The sequence below is a fragment of the Taudactylus pleione genome, unplaced genomic scaffold (genome assembly GCF_031769625.1).
Source record: "Taudactylus pleione unplaced genomic scaffold, aTauple2 ptg000705l, whole genome shotgun sequence".
NCBI classification, from domain to species: Eukaryota; Metazoa; Chordata; class Amphibia; order Anura; family Myobatrachidae; genus Taudactylus; species Taudactylus pleione.
The window spans coordinates 397,928-419,823 of NW_028285107.1; the positions used below are offsets into that span (position 1 = coordinate 397,928).

At 44.9% G+C, this 21,896-nt stretch overlaps 1 protein-coding gene across 3 annotated transcripts in view; it reads left to right on the top strand.

Moving 5' to 3' along the window:
- Positions 1-21,896, top strand: part of LOC148477620 (beta-1,4-galactosyltransferase 3-like) — a 60,890-nt gene that overhangs the window by 25,159 nt on the left and 13,835 nt on the right. For all 3 annotated transcript variants that reach the window (XM_088456451.1, XM_088456449.1, XM_088456450.1), the window contains exons 3-4: positions 4,862-5,097; positions 19,503-19,693. In XM_088456451.1, coding sequence (XP_088312577.1) covers positions 4,862-5,097; positions 19,503-19,693 — 427 coding nt within the window. The remainder of the gene's footprint in view (positions 1-4,861; positions 5,098-19,502; positions 19,694-21,896) is intronic.

Below are 21,896 nucleotides of genomic sequence, written 5' to 3' on the forward strand. Positions count from 1 at the left end.
TGTCTGTCTGTCTGTGTCTCTCTCACTCACACACACACACACACACACCTGGAAAAAGTTTGCCCATTCTGGATTTCAAATTGGGTGCTTCTCACCATGGATGCCAGTCTTCGGATGGGGGGCTTCCAGCAGTATGCAAAGCACTTATCATGGCACAGGACCTGCTCCAGGGCAGGCCAGTCCAGCAACGCGACCACAGTAGCCTGTCTCAATCAACAAGGTGGCACGCAAACTCACGCATCCATGAGGGAAGTGACAAACGTTCTGATCTGGGCAGAACGTCATCTTCCGGCTATCTCTGCAATATTCATTCTGGGAGTCCTCAACTGGGAAGCGGACTTCCTAAGTCGTCAGGACATACACGCCGTAGAGTGGGCTCTACACCTGGGGGGTTTTAACTCCTGGTCAACAAATGGGGCCTACCAGATGCCATTTGTTCACCGACATACGGAATCTATCCATAGACACTCCGTTTCTTCTTCCTCTATGGCCTGATCTGTTAGTGCAGGGTCCCTGCCTACATCCGGACTTACCCTGTCTGTCTTTGATGACGTGGTTCTTGAGTCTTCCATCTTTAAGAGCCAAAGGTTTCTTCAGGCCTGTAATTCAAACGATGCTTAGGGTACGAAAACCTTCCTCTGCCCGCATCTTTTACAGGGATTGACAGTCAATGGTGTTCCCACAGAAAGTATGACCCTAAGATTTTTGGGATTTCCAGGGTACTTGGTTTTTCTCCAGGATGGGTTAGACCTCGGTCTCTGCCTGGCCACCCTGAGAGTACAGTTTGGTTCCAGCGAAGGATTGCTTCTTTGCAGGATGTTAGAACTTTTTTTACATAGTGTTCTCAGTTCAGCCACCCTTTGTCCCACCGGTGGCACTGTGGGATTTCTCCTTGGTTCTCAAGGGGCTGCAACCTCTGGATTTGAAATGGTTGACAGCGAAGACACTATCTCCTCGCTATCTCTTTTGCACGCAGAGTCTCTGATTTGGCAGCGCTCTCTTGGTGCTCCCCCTTTTTGATTTTTCACCAGGATAGTGCTGTTCTCTGTACACGGGCGGGTTACCTTCCTAAGGTAGTGTCCCGTTTTCATGTGAATGAAGAGATTGCGATTCCAGCTTTTCAGTCTTCAGACCTTTCTGTAGGTGAAGCCTCCCTGGATGTGGTTTGTGCTCTCCGGGAAGCAATCGGGAAGCCGACTGCCTAAATACCGGCAGCCAGCTTCCCGACTCTCATATCCCGGCAAGGGTGAAATGCCAGGTGTCTAGATGTAGACGCCCGCATTTTCCCGACGCCGGGTGACCGGCGCCCGGCATCCCGATCGTAGTGATGCCAGGCGCCGTGGGGGGGAGGGTTAGGTTTAGGGCTCCCGGGGGGGACTTAGGGTTAGGTACCCCCCCGGGAGGGTTAGGGTTAGGCTAGGGGGAGGGAGGGTTAGGGTTAGGCACCCCCCCCGGGGGACTTAGGTTTAGGCAGCGGGGAAGGGGGTGGTTAGGGTTAGGCACCTAGAGGGGGGATTAGGGTTAGGCACTTGGGGGGGGAGTCAGGGTTAGGCACCCCTAAGGAGGGTTAGGAGGGTTAGGTTAGTAGATACTTACCTATCCACGATCGGGATTTCCAGCGCTGTCGGGCTTCCGCTGCTTCTAACTCTGCTCTTGTCGGGCTGCCGCTGAAGGGAATCGAACCGCCGGCCATGCGGCCGGCGGTATTTCATACCCATTCCGTGCTCTCCGTGTCTGTGTGGATCGTACAGACTCTTTTAGAAAATCAGAAGCTCCTTTTTGATTTCTATCGTTTTCACAAACGAGGATGGCCAGCTAACATACTCTGGCACGATGGTTACATATGACTATCATGACTATCGCTCAGGCTTACACACAGGCTGATCTTCCTGTCCCAAACACGGCGACGGCACATTCTACACGGTCTGTGCGACCATTGTGGGCGTTTTATCATGGTGCTTCTGCTGAACAATTGTGCAAGGCAGCCACGTGGTCTTCTGTCCACACTTTTTTTACGTTCTGCGCCTATGAACACTTTTACCTCTCAGGATGCTTCCTTTGGGTGGTGGGTTCTCCTTTCTGCTTAGGAGCGTCCCCACCCTTAGGGGAACTGCTTTAGGACATCCCCATGGTATCCCTGTGGACCCTGAAGAAGAAAATAAAGCGTTATGGTAGACTTATCTTTGATAACTCTTTTTCTTTGAGGTCCACAGGGCTGCATTGAGTAATTTTTCTTTGGGTCACGGATTCCCTCTTTTGATGTGCATGTTTCTGGTGTACGATTGTTCTTCCTTCTCCTTTTTCCTTCTCCTGCCTTGGGCTTGTTTACAAAACTGAATGCCTGTGGCCAGTGGCGGGGTATATGTGGAGGAGGACCTAGGTCCTCCTGGGAGCTGAAAGCTTAACTATTTGGTGCCTGGATTACTCCAATCACATTATCCCCCATGGTATCCCTATGGACCTCAAAGAAAAAGAGTAAGTCTACCATAACTCTTATTTTTGCATCATTTCCAATTTTTGTTGAACCCCTTGCCGTTGCTTGTGTTAAGCATTTCCTTAATCATACATCTGTTAATCTACGTCCGGAATGTTGTCACCTGTCCTTACTGAGGGAAACCTTGAAAAAGGGACCTGTGCGGGGACACAATTTAAAATTCTTTTTAGGGCTTACACAAGCGCACGTGACCCGGGTGCCGCCTTTCTCTCCGAGTCATACCCTGTTCCGTTTGACTGTGTACAGGTTTTAAGCTGGGGACACACTATGCGATCCATTGAACGATCTATCATTCCGACGTGGATCAGAATGATAGATCGTGCGGATCGCATAGTGTGTACAGACTACACTGCAGCCGGAAAGTATTCACAGCGCTTAACTTTTTCCACGTTTTGTTGTTATGTTACAGCCTTATTCCAAAATGGAATAAATTAATTTTTGTACTCAAAATTCGACACACAATACCCCATAATGACAACGTGTAAAAAGTGGTTTGTTTTTTTTAGATTGTTGCAAATTTAATTCTAAAAAAAAAAAACCTAAGAAATCACATGTACATAAGTATTCACAGCCTTTGCCATGAAGCTCAAAATTGAGTTCAGGTGCATCCTGTTTCCACTGATCATCCTTGAGATGTACATACAGCTTAATTGGAGTCCACCTGTGGTAAATTAAGTTGATTGGACATGATTTTGAAAGGCATACACCTGTCTATATAAGGTCCCACTCTTGACAGTGCATGTCAGCACAAACCAAGCATGGAGTCCAAGGAATTGTCTGTAGACCTCCAAGACAGGATTGTCTCAGCACAAATCTGGGGAAGGGTACAGAAAAATATCTGCTGCTTTGAAGGTCCCAATGAGCACAGTGGCCTCCATCATCCGTAAATGGAAAAAGTTCGGAACCACCAGGACTCTTCCTAGAGTTGGCTGGCTGTCTAAAGTGAGTGATCGGGGGAGAAGGGCCCTAGTCAGGGAGGTGACCAAGAATCCGATGGTCACTCTCAGAGCTACAGCATTCCTCTGTGGAGAGAGGAGAACCTTCCAGAAGGACAACCATCTCTGCAGCAATCCACCAATCAGGCCTGTATTGTAGAGTGGGTGGTCAGACGGAAGCCACTCCTTTAGTAAAAAGCACATGGCAGTCCGCCTGGAGTTTGCCAAAATGCACCTGAAGGACTCTCTGACCATAAGAAACAAAATTCTCTGGTCTGATGAGACAAAGATTGTACTCTTTGGCTTGAATGCCAGGCGTTATGTTTGGAGGAGACCAGGCACCACTCATCACCAGGCCAATACCATCCCTACAGTGAAGCATGGTGGTTTCAGCATCATGCTGTGGGGATGTTGTTTTTTCAGTGGCAGGAAATGGGAGACTAGTCAGGATAGAGGGAAAGATGAATGCAGCAATGTACAGAGAGACATCCTGGATGAAAACCTGCTCCATAGTGCTCTTGACCTCAGATTGGGGCGACTGTTCATCTTTTCCGCAGGACAACGACCCTAAGCATACAGCCAAGATATCATAGGAGTGGCTTCAGGACAACTCTGTGTATGTCCTTGAGTGGCCCAGACTTGAATCCGATTGAACATCTCAGGAGAGACCTGAAAATGGCTGTGCACCGACGCTTCCCATCCAACCTGATGGAGCTTGAGAGGTGCTGCAAAGAGGACTGGGCGAAACTGGCCAAAGATAGGTGCGCCAAGCTTGTGGCATCATATTCAAAAAGACTTGAGGCTGTAATTGCTGCCAAAGGTGCATCATCAAAGTATTGAGCAAAGGCCGTGAATACTTATGTACATGTGACTTCTTAGTTTTTTTTTTATATTAAATTAGCAAAAATCTCAAAAAAAAACCTTTTAAACGTCATTATGGGGTATTGTGTGTAGAATTTTGAGGACAAAAATGAATTTATTCCATTGTGGAATAAGGCTGTAACAAAATGTGGAAAAGGTGAAGCGCTGTGAATACTTTCTGGATGCACTGTATATGCGATATTTTGTAGTCTGTCGTGCTGCACAGCCAACCGGACGATGTAGCTCCATTGCAGGTAACGAAAGTAGGAACGAGGGATCGCTATGCCGTTCGTTACATGGCTCAATGTGTACCCGCGGTATATGTCAGCCATATTGGAAAGAGTGTACCCAACATTAGATGAGGCTTGCACAGAATTTCTGGGGAAATTTGACGTTGCCCATAGCAGAGAAGTAGGATGTAGGTGCACTATACAAACATTACTGCCTGTAGCAACCAGTCCGCTTATAGCGATCATTTATCTAGCACAGTCAGTAAAATAACATTTAGGAGCGGATTGCATGTTTGTGCTCTGAGCCCATAATATTCAATTTCCCTGCACTTCTCTTTCAGTTGGTCCTATAACTGTAACTTTCCCCAAGCCACCAAGTTTGAAGCGGACGGAGCTGAAAAACCGCCATGTGAAGGCCGGGGGATACTTCAGTCCCAAGCACTGTTTTGGGCGGTACAGAACCGCAGTGATTATACCGCACAGAAACCGAGAACATCACCTTCGTACCCTACTGTACTACCTTCACCCCTTCCTGCAGCGGCAACAGCTGCACTACGCAATATTCGTCATCCATCAGGTAACGTTCACTGTTCTGTATCAGTTTAACAAAAAAGGTCACTTATTAGTACTCTGCCGGCTTCTCATAGGTGTCTCAGTTACTGTATAACTCTCGCTGGAGAACATGTGCAGCTGGGCTTATGGTGGGTTCCCCTCTCCGGCTTGCAGCATAAATGGGGCCAGGCAGAACGTTTTGGTGAGATGTGGTGGTTCATCATTTTTATAGTTCTTCTCTTCTGGTGACCCCGTCATACTGTAATATCCTGTTTTTTTTTTGTTTTGTTTTTTTCGAGAAGCCGGCAGAATAGGATCTTAATTGGGTTCTGTCTTGGTTACCGAAGAGGTCCCAGTGGCTATGGTTTTTTGTTTTTTTTTAAACTACAGTGGTAGTAAATCTGCCCTGTTTGACACTCTAGGCAAAGCCTGTCCTTTATAATATAGCAGCGTAGAGCCAGCAGAAAAGCACCTGCATGTTACGATGACTCCTGCGATCCCTTCCTGTGCCTACAGTTGAATTCACAAAGCACGACGGCTGGCACCGTGAGACGGCCACATGTGACCTGCTGGTAACGCAGCTACTGTGATGGTACTTTGAGCTTATGACCATTAGGAAGCTATATGTGAGAAGGGGGGAGAATCGCTCCGTTCTCTGCAACGTGCGTGTAATCTACTTTTTATGGTTAAGTTATTATCCCGCTCTTTCCTCCTAAATGGCATTGCCATAGTGTATATGTATATATTTCTTATCCTATTACTTTTGATTAGTAGAACAGTCATCAGAAATTGTGTGGCCCAACCTCCCCCAATGCCACAACCCTTTGGCAGTTGATAAAGTCTTGGGCACATCAGTCGGGGGACACAACTTCTACCTTAGTGTTTCTCTTCTCACAAGTGGCGGCTATGTGTCTGGAGACCAAACTCCGCCACTACATGTTCAGGATTTGGAGACTTCCTGAAGATATAAGTAATTTAACAAGTAGACGGGGATAATCAGCGCAAGGTGCCCTAGATGTCCTGGGCCCCTTTGCAACTGTATTTACCTGATGATGGCCCTGTTGACTTGCATGGCTAAGATACAAAGAATGATGTAAAATCTGTACACGAATCCCTGCTTCAAATGTGCTGTCCCTGACACTCTCAGGACCACCTTTATGTCACTGGGGCACAATGTATTTTCAGATGGGATGTGCGCCGGACCATTTTTGCTGGATTTGGTTCTGATTCGTCGTCCGGATTTGAATTTGCCAAACCTGCCGTGACTGGTTTTGGATTTGGATTTTTTTACAAAAATTAACAAAAAAAAGCTAAAATCACATAATTTGGGCTTTTTTTTGTTCCTAGAGTAGTATTAACCCCAATAACATTAATTTCCAGTCAATTTAGACCACCTCACACATCACAATATTGTTTTCACCATTATTGGCCAAAGGCTGCAGTGAACTGGCTGGTTACTAAGCGACAGACACCGCAGTTTAAAGCACATCTATGAAACCTTGCCACTCACTACTGCGTCACAGTACTTGTGTGTTATGGACACACAGAGGGCTAAGGCCCTGGGAGTCACAGTGCATGTATATATATAGGGTTACGGCCCAAGGAGTCATGGTGCTGCTTGTATACGCAGAGGGCTATGGCCCAAGGAGTCACTGTGTTTGTATACAGTAACAGTACACAGTGGGATACAGTACAAAACAAAAAAAAAATATTTTTTTTACATATATATATATATATATATATATATATATAGATTATAATATAATTTTTTTTTGTTACACTGGAGCAGATGGGCAGTAGTTTAATCAGCAGCATACATAAGCTCAACCAATGCAGTCTGGACTCGGGCTACTACAGCCACTTTAATTAGCAGAGTAGCGCAGGATACGTCAGCGTGCAGTCTTCCTCCTACCTAACAGCACAGCCAATGGAGTCTCTGGAGTCTTTTGACAACTTTGCAGAGCTCTGTGCAGCGTGTGTGCTAACAAATGGTGCCGAGTCTCGGGAGCGGCACCTTTTATATAGAGGCCAAACGTCATCCAAGTCTCACGATAACCCAACGTTGGGAGGATGCCGTTCGGCCTCCCGAGTCAGGTGGGAACACCAGAGCTTACATTTTCGGGATACATTGCTTACACAAAAGCACATTATGCCGTCTTTCCCAAGTAGTCCTGACTTCTCTGTCTAGTACTGTACATCCTCATCTAGGAACCTGCAAACATTCACTCTCTTTATCTGTCTGTCAGAGAGGTTGTTACATTATTTGCATTAAGATATAAAATTACAGCAAGTGATTTTATACATACAATATAGAAGTCGGTTGAAAATCCTCATTCCGTAGAGAATCCTCTGAATAATTCTTTCAGACTAACTTTGTTTTCCAGTCTCCTATATAAGTTAGTACTTTGGGAACATGTTAATTTAAGCTGGTTATGATGTAGTTACACTTCATTATCTCAGACGGGGAAATGAGTATTTTATACTAATTAAATTTATCATGAGTTCTATAATTGGACATCAAGTCCTGGTACAAAAGGTAACGTTCTGACGTGCGATTTCTTCTCCATATATTAGATGGGCATGAGAACTTTGAAATAATTAGAATAAACTTATCATTAGTAAAGAGGCTTCGCATTGGTGCTATTATTAACCCACCGCCTGTGAGGCGTCAGACAGGCAGCGCTGATTAGTGTGCTATATAAGCGGCAATATTAATGAGCAGTTGACTTAAATATAACACAGTGGATGGGAACATTTTAAACGAATGTCAGACCGAAGGGTCTATTAAGCAAGTTTCCTTTTCTTTTGAGTCATTTTCATAATATGAAACACTTAATGCATCAGATATGTTGGCAATCAATCAAATATAATTGAATTACTGTAGAATTAGTTTCTTTTTGTGGAGTTTTTTTTATTTTGAAGTACAGAGCAGAGCTGATATACGATGGAACGGTAGATATTAGGTAATGATGTATATGAAACCGACTGCATAAAATAGCTCAAATAGCAGAATATTAACAGCATCTGGTATCCGAGATCATTTTGGTAAATTGGCACTTTTCCAATTAAAATGCTGCAAATTTGTAGCCTGTGACGTATTTGTGATCCCGATGTGTTGTACCCCTCATGGCAATTTTTAGGGGTATTTCTATCCAAAGTGCCCTATTGCGTCAGATGGGTAATTCAGAGTATTGGTCAACTGGTTTATGACTTTCAAAACTGAGGGGGGTATCCAATTAGCATCACTAAAGTAGCGCTGCTAATTGATCGCGGCAGGGCTATCCATTTGGCTCCGATGCCGGCACTTATCGGGGATTTTATTTTGCCTGCCTCAGGCAGGTGAAACCAAATCCATGATAAGAAGCGGTCTTTCTCCCGATCACGGAAGTGAAAATACATAGGTCCGCAACTTTTCGCGGATCCTATGTTTTCGTGAGAAAAACAGAATTTTCGGACGTAAAAAACGGGGTTTAATTGTATAGCACAAAAATACCCGAAAACCGGTGAAAAAGCCCTGGTTTTTGGAGCTAATTTGCTCCCCCTCCCACAACGTTCAAACAATTTGGCGGCACTGTAATAGCAAATACATGTTTAAAATTCATTAGAGATTATAATCAGAGAATTAGTCATTTACACAGCTGCTATTCTAAAATAATTGTTTCTACAGCAGCAATTTATACAGTTTGGTTCATTGAGCCAATTAAAAAACTCATTACGTGAGAAAAGCGCAACAGGCGTCCAGACTGCAGTCTCTGTTCAGCTTGTAAGTAGACCCTCGTAACCAAACATAGATGATATGACTGTGCGGGGCGGGTAGGTAGCCCACAGATATTCTGTCCTAGCAGTGTGCCACGGAACGCTTTGTTCTTGAGAATGAAGGAAAGCCAGGGATTCCTGTATGCGTCATCCTGATACGATCTCTGCTTGTTCCGTGGTATTTGCGTGTGCGGCTGTATCTGTATGTGAAATGCAACGTTGGTGTCAGCGGCTGTATCTGTATGCGAAATGCGACGTTAGTGTCAGCGGCTGTATCTGTATGCAAAATGCGACGGTGTCAGCGGCTGTATCTGTATGCGAAATGCGACGTTGGTGTCAGCGGCTGTATCTGTATGCGAAATGCGACGTTAGTGTCAGCGGCTGTATCTGTATGCGAAATGCGATGGTGTCAGCGGCTGTGACCCTGTAACGTAGTATTTCGCGTGCAGATACAGCCGCAGTTGCACACAAAATATAGGCATGTCGCATATCATTTTTATGTCCTATTCACATCACTTTGCAAATAAGTCTTACTATAAGGGGCAAAGTCACACGAAAAAACGCTCGGCACTACAGAGTTGCTCCAAGACCTGATGCGACAGGAAGGGCTGTTTAATACACAAGGAGGCTAGGTGTACAATACTATGCAAAAGATTTAGGTGGGTGTGGAAATAAATGCTGCAAAGTAAGAATGCTTTCAAAAATAAGTGTTAATAGTTTATTTATCAATTAACAAAAGTGAATAGACAGAAAACATCTAAATTAAATCAATATTTGGTGCAACCACCCGTTGCCTTCAAAAAGTGCATCAGATGAAATACACATCATGCTTACTTCCCTTTGAAATCGGAAAATGTCCAGCAGTGCCATCAGCTCAGAACTGTCAGAAACCAGTGGGACCCAGGTACGCCCATCTACTGTACGGAGAAGTCTGGCCAGAAGTGGTCTTCATGGAAGAATTGCGGCCAAAAACCATACCAATGACAAGGCCAAACGAGTCATCTATGCACGAAAACATAGGAACTGGGGAGAAGAAGTATGGCAGCAGGTGCTCTGGACTGATGAGTCAAAATGTGAAATATTTGGCAGCTTGTTCGCCGAAGGGCTGGAGAGCGGTACAATAATGAGTCTGCAGACAACAGTGAAGCATGGTGAAGGTTCCTTGCATGTTTGGGGCTGCATGTTAGCAAATGGAGTTGGGGATTTGGTCAGGATTAATGGTGTCCTCAATGCTGAGAAATACAGGCGGGTACTTATCCATCATGTAATACCACCAGGGAGGCGTCTGATTGGCTCCAAATGTATTCTGCAGCAGGACAACGACCCCAAACATACAGCCTATGTCATTAAGAACTATATTCAACGTAAAGAAGCACAAGGAGTCCTGGAAGTGATATGACCCCCACAGAGCCCCGATCTCAACATCATGGAGCCTGTCTGGGATTACATGAAGAGACCTGTGGTTAGTTCTCCAAGATGTTTGGAACAACCTCCCTGCTGAGTTCCTTCATAACCTGTGTGCAAGTGTACCTAGAAGAATTGATGCTGTTTGAAGGCAAAGGGCGGTCACACCAAATATTAATTTGATTTAGGTTTCTATTCTGTTCGTTCACTTTGCATTTTCTTAATTGATAAAAATAAACTATTAACACTTCTATTTTTGAAAGCATTTTTACTTTGCAGCATTTTTTCCACTCCTGCCTAAAACTTTTGCCCAGTATTGTATGTGGTCACATCTGTACCGTGAAAAACTGATAAAGTTGTCTTTTTATTTCTAAGAAAGTAATTCTACAGCTAGAACGGTTAATGATTTGGACTCCTCTCTCAAAATCCATAACACACGGGACAATCTGTTCAGCGAACAATATCGCTGAACGATCTCCCTTGAAATTCCTATTGTGTTCAGGAAAAACGATATTGTTCATCCACACACCAACGAAGAACGACAGACGATCGTTCTCCCATTATAGAAAAAAAACGATATCGTTCAGATTGGCCTGCATGCACGCCCGATGGACGATAGCGTTATCGTCCAGCGGGAGCGCGCATCGTTGGTCTCTCATTGCATACAAACAGAACAATATATCGTTGAACACTATCGTTCATATCGTAACGATATATCGTTCTGTGTGTATGCAACTTTACTGGTTTGTAAGGATTGGAAATAAGGTGGATAATTGAATTGTAGCCTGAATATTGGGCATTTATCTGATATCATTCTTTGGAAAACCCTTCTACTCAACAATTAATATTAAGTCTAAACCTATGGGTGTAAATAGCTTTTAAAACAAAACTTATTACATCCATGTGCAGGGCTCGAGATTTGGTACTAGTATCGTGTGTATCTGGTTTCCGCCAGTTAGACGTGGAAGACATTTAACTTGCCGCTGTTTGGTAAACCATTTATTCTTTATGCAGCAATCGTATACTTATGCCGACCTTAATGTCAAATTATATCAAAAATAGAGACGGTCGGGTGGTGACCCCGATCCATTTGACATGGAATGACCCAGGAGTAAGCGTCAGAATCTTGCAAACCTGCGAGGGGCGTATGCTGTTCTGGCCATGCGCAACGCCTACTGGCGCTGTACTCTCTCTGCAGCGCCCCCTAGTGAGGATGTTTATATTTTGGACAGAGAAGTTTTGTTGCTTCAAATCTGAAATCTGTCTCTGAAGAAAATCGCCTTTTCGCACAGCGCCTGCGTCCGGTCTCTCTGTAAATCCCCTTTCCATCCTTTTGACTTTTGAATTCACAGACTGATAGAACGCCTCATGAAAAGTACTTAAAAATAAAAATAATAAAATAATGAAGTAAGTTAATTATTTTATTTTTGTATACTTTATTTTATTTTAGGCCATTTGGGATCTATTTGCATGTGGTTTTTTTAAATCTATTCTATTACCTTTTTTATATATGGCATGTTAGATGTAAACCTAATTTTGCACTTAAGGACAATGAGTTTTATAACATGGGTTTGTCCATCTTTAGTAGGTTAGGCGGGATTCTCTTCTCAGGGGCCTCATTCCTTTGTAGTGTGTGTGTGTGGGGTGGCTGATGGGTATGCAATCGGGAAGCCGACTGCCTAAATACCGGCAGCCGGCTTTCCGACTGTCTAGATGTAGACGCCCGGCATTTCTCCGATGCCGGGAGACCGGCGCCCGGCATCCCGATTGCAGGGATGCCGGGCGCCGCGAGCGGACAGCTGCGGGGGGGGAGGGTTAGTAGGGTTAGGCTAGGGGGAGGGAGGGTTAGGGTTAGGCACCCTGGGGGGGGACTTAGGGTTAGGCACCCCCCCCAGGGGACTTAGGTTTAGGCAGCGGGGAAGGGGGTGGTTAGGGTTAGGCACTTAGAGGGGGGATTAGGGTTAGGCACTTGGGGGGGGGAGGTTAGGGTTAGGCACCCCTAGGGAGGGTTAGGGGGGGTTAGGTTAGACATTACTTACCTATCCACAATAGGGATTTCCAGCACTGTCGGGCTTCCGCTGCCGAGATCTCTGCTGATGTCGGGCTGCCGCTGCCGGGAATCGAACCGCCGACCATGCGGCCGGCGGTATTTCATACCAATTCCGGCTGATGCATCCGCCAAGTGACATAAGGACATCAGCAGTACCCAACTGGGGTAACCCTGATTCTACCTTCATCTCCCTTTTTGTGGCAGCCATTTTGTGGATGTTCCCATGAGAATGCGGCCTATAAAGTTCCTAGCCATTTTGTGATGTCCTGTCTGACGTCCTTTATGGTCACTACAACAAAATTTATGAGAAAGCAGCACAAAGTGCCTCAGTGACTGTTCCTGCTGCATTCTCACAAATAAAAATGTCCGTCCTGCCGTCTGTAAGTATTGGGCGCTCTCTAACGGTTTTATGAAAGAAAAAGTCTGTGATACTGAAACATTAAAGTCTAGAGAGCTGCGGCCAGTAGACATATTGCAATTAGTTCATTGTGAAAAGCCGTCTTGTCACAAAAAGGACATATATTTCCGGGATCTGCTCCGTGGTGTACAGCTGGCGATTTACAGCCGTCTTCCTGTTTGTAAATTAATTAGACGTCTCTTCCTAGATTGCAGCTGACAGAGCTTTATAGAAAGTGAAGACAATAAATTGTTTTTTTTCTCAGAAAGCAAATTAATGAGAACAAATGCAGATAAATTGCATTTTTTGTCTGTGCTGATTTGTGTGTTTGTGTCTAAGCCGCAGACTCGGAAACTTGTCATATTTTGGTCATTTATGTTTGTGTGCTTGTAATGAGTCATTTTCGAGTTGTCAAACCGGGTTAAGAAAGTGACATTGGCCCCTGGGCCGGTTGCATATTGCCCAGCCTGTGCTGATTAATGCACTCTGGCCTCCACCAGCTGTTGCCATGCTTTGGGGTCTGTTTGTAGGAGGGAGTCAGGGGGCTACTGTTATCGGGCACTGAAGCTCTAATAATGGCTGTGTTAGACATAATGTTAATATATATCAGAGGAATGGTCAGCAGAGGAACATTGCAGAAGCTGTTTTGTAAATGTCTCTAGGGGGCTGTGTGTGTGTGTGTTTGTGGCAGCAGAAGTCGCCTGGGGCCCTGTGTGTGTGGCTGCAGAAGTCACCAGGGGCCCTGTGTGTGTGGCTGCAGAAGTCACCAGGGGCCCTGTGTGTGTGTGGCGACAGAAGTCGCCAGGGGCCCTGTGTGTGTAGCGGCAGAAGTCGCCAGGGGCCGTGTGTGTGTGTGTGTGGCGGCAGAAGTCGCCAGGGGCCCTGTGTGTGTGTTTGGCATCAGGAGCCGCCAGGGGGCCCTATATGTGTGTGTGTGTGGCAGTAGAGGTCGCCCGGGGGTCCGTCCGTGTGTGTGTGTATAGCAGAAGTAGGCAGAGGTCACCTGGGGCCCCTGTGTGTGTGTGTGGCAGAAGTAGGCAGAGGTCACCAGGGGACCGTGTGTGTGTGTGTGTGTCGGCACCCCTCCTCCTAACTCTCCACCATATGCATCCCCAATTCTGCCCACCCTCCCTCCCTCACAAGCAGGGGCCCTTCCTTCTGTTGTCGCCTGTTTTCTGCTGTAATCATACAATTATGTTCTTTTAATCCTCATTAGTCCGTCATTGCAACATGCCTTTTCAGATAGGATTGTGGTTTAGTAACCATATATACTTCCTCTTGTGCAACTTGTCACTGAACACATTGCTTCAGCTTTGTGGTTTTTCTGCGGTTATTTTCAGCTACATGTTTACATGAGCAGGTGGCGTAAAAGATAATATGCCGTTTTCTTCTCAGTGTATAATCTATTGTACAATAGTGTAATGAGAACCGAAGTGACTGTTAGCTCGTTGGAGTCGCTGTTTGCAGAATTTATAGAAATAATTTGTTCTACAGTTGAATATTTCCTTGTAGAATGAAAACGGCTATAAAATACACACCGGTTTTGGTAACTTTTGAATCTTAGGTCGAAATTCAGATTGTCGACATGGACAGAATGTAAACATGGCCATTGTACCTGTCCACAGTCGGCATGTCAACGTTACATTTTTCTAGTGTTAGAGCCCTAACCGCCACCTAAAACCTGTGATGTGGATATTCAACAAAATTACTACATACAAATCAGTAAGAAGTGGGTGTTAAGAGACCGCCAGAATAAAACATAGCTTTCATACAATATGATATTGTCGTTTTAATTTGATTGAATCAGCGCTCCATTAAAAAAAATATATATACTTTATATTTTTTTATTTTTTTTGAAAATGAGAAATAACCTCAGTGTTGCTAATACATTTGGACAATATTTTAGACGTTCCCGTTCTAGTTTGGCTGCGGTGACTCACCTTGGACGGGCTGGTTCACAGCAATCCAGAACGTGTCTATCAGCAGAAGTGGGGGCAGCGCTCCATAGACTAAAGGCTCATACACACTTAACAATATGCTCCTTGAGCGATATCGCTAAGTGTTATCCCTTGAACTCCCAGGGAACAACATTGAGCATACACACTGAACGATATTGTTAACGATATCGTCCTGTGACGTCATCCTGCCAAATCCCCGATATCGTGCATACTCACTGGACGATATTGAACGCCATTAACGATACCATTATCGTCCATATCGTTAACTTTATAGTCTAGTGAATATGCTGATCATGCATTGGCACAGGACTGTACACACACATTTGAAAGTCATGTACCGTCCTGTGCCGCAGTTTGCCTTTCTGACTTTTTTTTTTTTTTATTATTCTTTATGTACATAGATCTAATGTGACTAATGTTGTGACTATATTAATGGAAGCTGTAATAATCCAGTCTGATATCTGGTATTCAACCCCCAATCAAAGACCCACCTAGAAAATTTAATGGTTCCCAGAGACTGTGCTGTGTCTGGAGCTTTCTGGTTCCAATAATATATAAAAGACACCTACAAATCCCCAGATTTCAATCCCAGAATAATCTGACAACTGCAAGGAGAAGTTACTGAGAAATTGGTCCCAGCTAGGTAATCCCTGTTGTTTATCCAAGTGGGGAAGTTTAAGTTGATGTCTGTCTCCTCTGGCAAGACCTACAAAATATTTGCCACTAAGTCACACACCTGCGCCGGAACTAGTGGTCACATGATTCTGTGACCCGAAAGACCACGCTTCAGTCGCGACCAGGTAAGTGACCGCTGGCCCACCAGGGACGTTAGGACGTTAGCAGGGCGCTTTATGCTCTCCAGAAGGAGGGCAGGGCGAAGCGCCCCACTAAAACAGCCTAGCGGCAACGCTACGTACATAAGTGTTAGTTTCCTATGAGAACCGTTTTTTGGAGGATTTTCTTTTGTATTCTTGTTGCGGGCAGTCCCTCATGCGGCCATCATGTGACGATCTCACCTTCCTTGATCTATTTCTTCCATTACCTGAATATCCTCGTGGAACCGTTTACCCTATTCTTCGCTTAAGTCTCCTAGATTGCAGTATGATTTTTTTTTCCTGTCAATTAAGGGCTCATGAATGATGTTGGCTTCTCCTACAGTTATAACTTCTCTTGGAGGCCATACGGTTTGCTGCCAGTGCTTTTGTTTTGCACGACTATCCCATAAGCATATGTGACAAGGATACTTAGTACATCCACTTTGCTGCCCAAGAAGAAAGTTTACCATTTTTAAATCAACACAAACAGACCACTAATGCTGAGAATAAGCTATTTTTTCTAAGACTAGCTTGATATTTTCATACTGTTCTTTAAGTTTTGTTGAATGACTGATAGGAATCGACGCAAATTTATTCCCATTGTGCAGAAATCCGCATTTTAAGCTCCTTTTAGAACTATCCAAAAAGAGCCGCCAGTCTTCTGCTCAATATTCTGGTAAGCCCATCATCTGGAGAAGTTCCGGAATATTGTTGCAATACACAAGATTGTTATCTTGGCTAAAGAACGGCAGTATGGCTTGCTCTCTATTTCGATACAGCGTTCTAGTAACATCCGGCTCAAGATCGTGCTTTTCTTGAAGTCTGGATGCTAAAAGCTCAGCTCTTTTGTTTTCTATGAATTCAAGTCACAAATTAAATCGTTTAGTTCCTTTTTGAGAAAATTTGTTTGGAGTAGAGGAACTTTCTTGCTCTGGATGAAATTAACATTTCCACATCATCACATTCAATTTTGCACAAAGAACTGAATGATGGTACAGGTTGAGTCTCCCATATCCAAAATGCTTGGGACCATGGGTATTTTGGATATCGGGATATTCCGTATTTTGGAATATTTGCATGCCATAATGAAATGTCTTGGGAATGGGACCCAAATCTAAACACAGAATGCATTTCTGTATTATATACACCTTATACACACAGCCTGCAGGTAATTTTATACAATATTTGTAATAATTTTGTGTATCAAAAAAAGTGTGTGTACATACATGAAATCATTTTATTTTTCATACACACCCTATACACACAGCCTGAATGTTATTTTATACTGTATTTTAATAATTTTGTGCTTTAAACAAAGTTTTTGTACATTGTACCATCAGAAAGCAAAGGTTTCACTTTCTCAGTCATGCTAAAAATATTCCGTATTTCGGAATATTTGGATATGGGAGACTCAACCTGTACAGGTAAATCTTCGCTATGTGGTATCTGTTGTTTTGCAGAATTCATACTTGGGAATTCCCATTTGCGTTTCTTAAATCGATTCATACCCGTCACATTTACAGCACTAAAATAGCCGTCACTCAAGTGATGTTTTGGCTCACACCACCTCATCATAGGTGTGCCGAAATTACGTTTTTTTTCGATCACCTTTAGTCCAATTGCGGAGTGATTCCACGCAGGTTTTACAAACTTTGTGAGGCACCCGAGTCTTGTCTTGTTGGCTTATGTGATGTCCAAAATAAGCCTGATACGCTTGTTTTTCTTTTCTTTTGCATCACTATATTTGCCACAAATATAACAAAAAAAATCAGGGTGGTTAGTACACCGTCTCCGAGAAGAACTCATTTTTATGGCGAAAACGTTTTGTTTCACACATTCAATGCTAACGGCAGGAAATTGGTTGTGGTGGGACAGAGAGAGGGCTGAACAAAGGGACAGGAGCGTGCTAACTGCGTCACTCGGTCCTCTCTGTTGCTCTTCTCTGTATGCTGGGAGGAGGCGTGGCTGTGGTCTGAGGATGTCCCAGCAGTGCATTGCTCCACTCTGTATGCTGGGAGGAGGCGTGGCTGTGGTCTTAGGATATCCCAGCAGTGCATTGCTCCTCTCTGTATGCTGGGAGAAGGCGTGGCTGTGGTCTTAGGATATCCCAGCAGTGCATTGCTCCTCTCTGTATGCTGGGAGAAGGCGTGGCTGTGGTGTGAGGATGTCCCAGCAGGCTCAGCAGTGCATTGCTCCTCTCTGTATGCTGGGAGGAGGCGTGGCTGTGGTCTGAGGATGTCCCAGCAGTACATTGCTCCTCTCTGTATGCTGGGAGGAGGCGTGGCTGTGGTCTGAGGATGTCCCAGCAGTACATTGCTCCTCTCTGTATGCTGGGAGGAGGCGTGGCTGTGGTCTGAGGATGTCCCAGCAGTGCATTGCTCCTCTCTGTATGCTGGGAGAAGGCGTGGCTGTGGTGTGAGGATGTCCCAGCAGGCTCAGCAGTGCATTGCTCCTCTCTGTATGCTGGGAGGAGGCGTGGCTGTGGTCTGAGGATGTCCCAGCAGTACATTGCTCCTCTCTGTATGCTGGGAGGAGGCGTGGCTGTGGTCTGAGGATGTCCCAGCAGTGCATTGCTCCTCTCTGTATGCTGGGAGGAGGCGTGGCTGTGGTCTGAGGATGTCCCAGCATGCTCAGCAGTGCATTGCTCCTCTCTGTATGCTGGGAGGAGGCGTGGCTGTGGTCTGAGGATGTCCCAGCATGCTCAGCAGTGCACAGCCACGCCTCCTCCCAGCGTTAGGAGATTTGAACGTGTTGTGTCTCAATCGTGACTACCAGCTACGTTATCACAAATAAAACAAATTCTTATTATTGTTGAAGGAGGGTGGTAGTTTAGAAAAGCAAAACTAAGTTGATTCTGTTAAAGTGGCCTAGACTAGTAAGGTACTGGAGAAAATGGTTAGAATTTTATAAATTTTCATTAATTTGAAAACTGGAACCAATTAAGCCATAGTGAAGATCTAACACGAAACTAGGACCTGCGAGTACTGTCACACCGATCTTAAATCTTTGGCAAGAAAAATGTTTTTGGGGGTTTTTTTTGTTCCCCAGTGTAATATAACTAATAACGTCAGTGAGTACCTTGATGAACATATTGTTAATTAACGAATGCAACGTTGGTGCACATTAAAAACTTTTAGCCTTATTAGTCTGCATAACGCTGAAAAATGCAGGTTGTCACCTGTTCCCCTGCACTGCTGCTTTCAAAGGTGAAAATGGGCTTTTCCTCATGAATCTGGTTTTAGGCTTCAGACCTGGGAATGTTTGGGTGACGGTGGTCTGTTCATTCTTGCTATTCCTATGGTCTTTGATTTATTGAATGCATCACAGACAGTACATAGAAAATTTGCTACAGACAGTACATAGAAAATTTGCTACAAGCGGCATTGTGTTGCGCTCCCTGCTTCCTGTCTGGGTACAGGTAACATAACACTGAGCGCTACGTCATGCAGAGTCAGGCCTTGGAGTAACCGTCACAAGGTCACTGGTATTTAACTAGATTTCTAACATATTTGTATTGTATCTGTATAAAGCAGTGGGTGCCACAGATGCTGCCTGCATTGTCCCTGGGATCTATTGGCTTTCACTCTGATACAGCCTTGTATAAGTATTGTAATTGGGCACATCTTAGTAAGATGTGGAAAATATGTTGTGTTTCTTCTATAATGTTTCATTGTACAATTGTGTACAGATATTCTGGTACAACTGAGAGATCGTTCCATAGCATGTTCTAGATTGTGCCCCCTAGTGGTATAAGCAAGCAGCTCATGTTTTTGCTTATTAGAATTGGAAGTCTATTAAGTTTTTTGTTTATTTTCCTTTTGCACTTTATTAACAAATGAATAAATCAGCCTTGCGCTGCCCTTTTAAAGAGAGTAATAAACCTTTTTTCCCCTTTTGCAATACTAAATTCCTGTACAGATAAGTGCTCTGGGCTCCCTCGTCTTGCAGCGATCATCGTGTTGTAATGACCCGTGAAATAGTCACTGCTGTTATTACACGATAAGACTGATTCCCTCGCACTTACTAACTGACTGGCATTTATCTTCCCAGGCTGGCAGTGGTACGTTTAATCGGGCGAAACTCCTTAACGTAGGAGTGAGGGAAGCACTGAGGTACGATGATTGGGACTGTCTAATCTTCCACGACGTGGACCTGATTCCCGAAAATGACTACAACCTGTATATTTGTGATGAGCAATACCCCAAACACATGTCTAGTGCAATGGACAAATTCCAGTACAGGTAAGGTGCTGCTAGTGTGTGGCTGCCTCTAGTACTGTGCTTTCTGTGGTGACCAGTACAGGTAAGGTGCTGCTAGTGTGTGGCTGCCTCTAGTCCTGTGCGTTCTGAGGTGACCAGTACAGGTAAGGTGCTGCTAGTGTGTGGCTGCCTCTAGTCCTGTGCGTTCTGAGGTGACCAGTACAGGTAAGGTGCTGCTAGTGTGTGGCTGCCTCTAGTCCTGCGCGTTCTGAGGTGACCAGTACAGGTAAGGTGCTGCTAGTGTGTGGCTGCCTCTAGTCCTGCGCGTTCTGAGGTGACCAGTACAGGTAAGGTGCTGCTAGTGTGTGGCTGCCTCTAGTCCTGCGCGTTCTGAGGTGACCACTACAGGTAAGGTGCTGCTAGTGTGTTGCTGCCTCTAGTCCTGTGCGTTCTGAGGTGACCAGTACAGGTAAGGTGCTGCTAGTGTGTGGCTGCCTCTAGTCCTGTGCGTTCTGAGGTGACCAGTACAGGTAAGGTGCTGCTAGTGTGTGGCTGCCTCTCTAGCCCTGCGCGTTCTGAGGTGACCAGTACAGGTAAGGTGCTGCTAGTGTGTGGCTGCCTCTAGTCCTGTGCGTTCTGAGGTGACCAGTACAGGTAAGGTGCTGCTAGTGTGTGGCTGCCTCTAGTCCTGTGAGTTCTGAGGTGACCAGTACAGGTAAGGTGCTGCTAGTGTGTGGCTGCCTCTCTAGCCCTGCGCGTTCTGAGGTGACCAGTACAGGTAAGGTGCTGCTAGTGTGTGGCTGACTCTAGTCCTGTGCGTTCTGAGGTGACCAGTACAGGTAAGGTGCTGCTAGTGTGTGGCTGCCTCTAGTCCTGCGCGTTCTGAGGTGACCAGTACAGGTAAGGTGCTGCTAGTGTGTGGCTGCCTCTAGTCCTGTGCGTTCTGAGGTGACCACTACAGGTAAGGTGCTGCTAGTGTGTTGCTGCCTCTGGTCCTGTGCGTTCTGAGGTGACCAGTACAGGTAAGGTGCTGCTAGTGTGTGGCTGCCTCTAGTCCTGTGCGTTCTGAGGTGACCAGTACAGGTAAGGTGCTGCTAGTGTGTGGCTGACACTAGTCCTGCTCGTTCTGAGGTGACCAGTGCAATAGTATGACTCGTCTCATTATTCCAATGACCTCTCTACGCGCTAAGTGCCTCATTCAGCATGCAATGCTGAACGCAGATTCTCAATTAATGGGAATGTGCGCAGGACCCATTCTGTGCATATGCGGAGCGGGTCCTGCGAGATCGCACGCAGCCCCTGAGACGTTGGTCGCAGTGCTGGGATCGCAAATGCAATAGGGGGTGTGCATTTGCCTGCCCATGAAGATAACAGGTACTTGAAAACCTAAAAACTGGTCATGTGCTCTATCCCATCATGTGGCCTATTTCCCCTCAAAAAAAATAAATAAATAAATATATATTAGAAATAAAACATTATCAATGAAAATGACAGAATATTTACATGAAATGACCTAGCAATAACACAGTAAAGCATCTGCCAGACTTATTTCATGATTCTGGAGCAAGGGGTGAGAATAATTGTAATGTTTCAACTATGTTGTTGAGTTTTATATACAAATGTGTCCACATACGTCTATCCTCCGTGCGCTACAAGTCACGTTACACAATGCGCGAGCGCAGTGCGACACGGTAACGCCGAGCGTCTCTCCTTGCGACAGTGGCTGTGACACTGTAACATAGCATTTCGCCTGCAGATAGAGCCGCACACAGACTGTAGACATGCCGCATATCATCTTGCGGAAGCTGCTTGTGCGTCCTATTCACATCACTGTGCAAATAAGACACATTTGAAGGTAAAAGTCACACGAAAATACGCTCAACTGTGCCGGGTTGCGCCATGTCATGGCACGGTTAGAAGGGCTGTTTAACTAGCAAAGAGGCTAGATGTATGTGGTCACGTGTGTGTGTGTGTGTGTGTGTGTGTATATATATGTATATATCTATACTAGTCAGAGCATATAAAATAAAACTGGTATCCTGTTTCATAGCTGATTATCGTAACTTTGCCACGGTGGTGTGATAATAATTTTCTTTTTTTAATTGATCTGTGCCCTCTAGTGGATGTTTTATATACTTTATTAATCCATTTTACTTTAAGAATTTGGGTATGTACAATGATATATTTATACTGGAATGATTGAGAATCCTTTTGCCTGAATCCCTTTGGATGTTGGCACTTTAAA